Source organism: Engraulis encrasicolus, unplaced genomic scaffold (genome assembly GCF_034702125.1).
Source record: "Engraulis encrasicolus isolate BLACKSEA-1 unplaced genomic scaffold, IST_EnEncr_1.0 scaffold_26_np1212, whole genome shotgun sequence".
NCBI classification, from domain to species: Eukaryota; Metazoa; Chordata; class Actinopteri; order Clupeiformes; family Engraulidae; genus Engraulis; species Engraulis encrasicolus.
Genome location: NW_026945555.1, coordinates 1,627,467 through 1,629,966, shown reverse-complemented (window position 1 = coordinate 1,629,966; position 2,500 = coordinate 1,627,467). Strand labels below are relative to the sequence as shown.

At 41.4% G+C, this 2,500-nt stretch overlaps 1 protein-coding gene across 1 annotated transcript in view; it reads right to left on the bottom strand.

The window, feature by feature from the left end:
- The window catches only part of LOC134442927 (transcription initiation factor TFIID subunit 4-like), a 110,087-nt gene that overhangs the window by 81,857 nt on the left and 25,730 nt on the right, over positions 1 to 2,500 (bottom strand). Inside the window, exon 7 of the mRNA XM_063192888.1 lies at positions 1,603 to 1,629. Within this exon, the coding sequence (XP_063048958.1) occupies positions 1,603 to 1,629 (27 nt within the window). The remainder of the gene's footprint in view (positions 1 to 1,602; positions 1,630 to 2,500) is intronic.

Here is a 2,500-nt window from a genome sequence, read left to right as displayed (position 1 = left end):
AACTTGTCTTTAAGAAGATAGTTTATGGCAAATGTTCTCTCAATGTTCCTAGATGGTATTTCGAATAACAGATAATCATGCCTCATGCCTAAACGACATGGGTGAGTGCTTGTGGTACCATCATCATGAAATGAAGGAAGAGTTGGGTGGTTTAGGGGTGGGTTTGGTGCATGAAGATTGATCGGACAGTTTTACAAAATAGTGTGTATTTCTTATTTGTTTTCCTTTTTTTTTTTTTCACATTTCATCACCATTCCAGACCGATAAGCTTTACCTGCAAACTAAGCGTTATTATAGGATGACAGGAGTACGTTACCTAAACTGTTTCAAGTACTATTGAAAACTATTCATTACACATACAGTGGATTTTGGCAACAAAACACAGCCAGTAAGGATGGTTTTTTGTTAATTAGTGGGTGTTTTGGATTTACTGTCCCGCGCGTACTGTGTGCTCACTTAGCTAGTAGCCTGCCCCTGCCTGTGTAAAGTGAATGAAAACGTTTTTTATTTACTCTTTGAGGTACTACCCACCAAATGTAGTTTTTTTGGACCCGACATGCCCATGGTGCGCCATTCGTACCCTCTTTTTGTGGATGATGTGTTGCACTGCCAACATGATTTCTGGTTGTTTGTACCCCCCTGGTTGTTTACCCCGATGCCCCTCCAAGAAGATTGTGCACCAGCAAAGTTAACCCCTGAAATTCTTGGCTTGTGTGTAGTGTTGTGTGGGTGGTGTGTGTGTGTGTGTGTAGTGTGTGGTTTGTTGAGGTGTGCGCGCGCAGGCGTGCGTGTTTGGGTGGGGCATTATCTATCTCCCTCTATAACTACGAGCTATAAGCTAGCTCCTACCCTGCTGTGTCAGGGATGTTGGAGGAGCGATGGACAGAGCAAATCGATAGACTTAAAAGAAATTGGCGTATAGTATATTCCAGAACATTTACACACCTGCGTGAAAGGGTAAAGCTTTTTTTTTTTTTTTTTTTTTTTTTTTTTTTTTTTTAACCAGGGGCTTCCCTAAGGGTCAAATTTGTAATTTCTCGAAACCCTGGCTTTTGGGCGGTATACCTTTAAAAAAACGTGATAACGGTTTTCACCTACACAAGGTTCACTTATTTTTGATAAGGGTTTTTTTTTGTTTTTATTCCAAAAAAAGTGATTAAAACAGAAATGGATATTAATTAAAATTCAGGATTTTATCTCTTAATTACATTCCCATTTTCCAGTTCAACACAGCCTTTTTCCAGCAGAAAACAATTGAACATTTGTAACATATCAAAAAAATTCGCTGCTTTATGAAAAAAAAAAAAAAAAAAAATGAGCAAGGGAAACCGTGATAATTAAATTTCACATCAAGAAAAATTCGTGAATGCGCGCACATTTTTTTTCCCCAAGAAAGAAAAAACCAAGAAAGAAAAAAAAACCAAAACCCCCCCACTCCCAGCACCCCCAAACCAACCCCCACCCCCAAAGAACCCCCCCGCCCACCAGCCAAAGCAGGGGTCCAGGCCCTAAATTCAAATGTTTCATAATGTAAATATTTATTGTTTTAGAAAATTTGTGTTTGAATAACCACTTTAGTCCAGAGTAGTAGGGTTCGACAGCATTGAGAAGTGGGAGAGAGTGGGGGAGCTTGTGTAGTGGATGGTCGTGGTGTTTGGGGGGCCTAATAAAAGCTCTTTGTTGTCTAGTTTGTCTCTAGTCCCCCTCGCTAACTAGTAAACCATACCTCTGAATTTACACTGGTGGATCTAGGCTTCAATATTACGGTAATTAGCTGTAAAACCAAATAACTTTCATCATCATTAATAGATTTCCTTCCAACATGTATATATTTTAAAAAAAGCTCAATTGTTCTGTCAGTATAATCTGAAGGTCTGGCTAACAAAGTAAACTTGAAAACTGGAAGGTAAACATTTCCATCTGACCTGGAAAGACTATTAGTAGTATTCCGAGAGTAAAATGTTCACCAGTGAGTCCTCTCCCCTCTTCTGTGTGTGGTTTGTGGTGGTGTGGTTTGTGTTGTGGTGTGTTTGTGTGAGTGTGTGTAGTGTGTTAGTGTGTGTGTGACTGTGTCCTCCTGTGTCCCTGACTTGTCTGTGTCCCCCTGTGTCTTTGTGTGTGTGGTGTGTGTGTGTGTGTGGTTGGTGTGTGTGTGGTGTGACTCTCCAAGTGGGTGTATGCTTGAATCGGGGATCGGCCCTTAAATAGCCCCCTACCACAGGCCACACACATCACACACACAAAAACACCAACCACTACACACACACACACACACACACGACACACACAACACACACACAACACACACACACACTACACACACACACACAACACCACACACACACATCTCTCTCCTAGAGCGTTCAGAGCGATCAGGAGGACATTGTCAGGCAGAAGGCCAAAGGCATAAGCAAAATCCTAAAAACCACACAGAACACTACACACACCACTACCCACCACTCACGACAACACGACACACACACACTACACACACAACAAC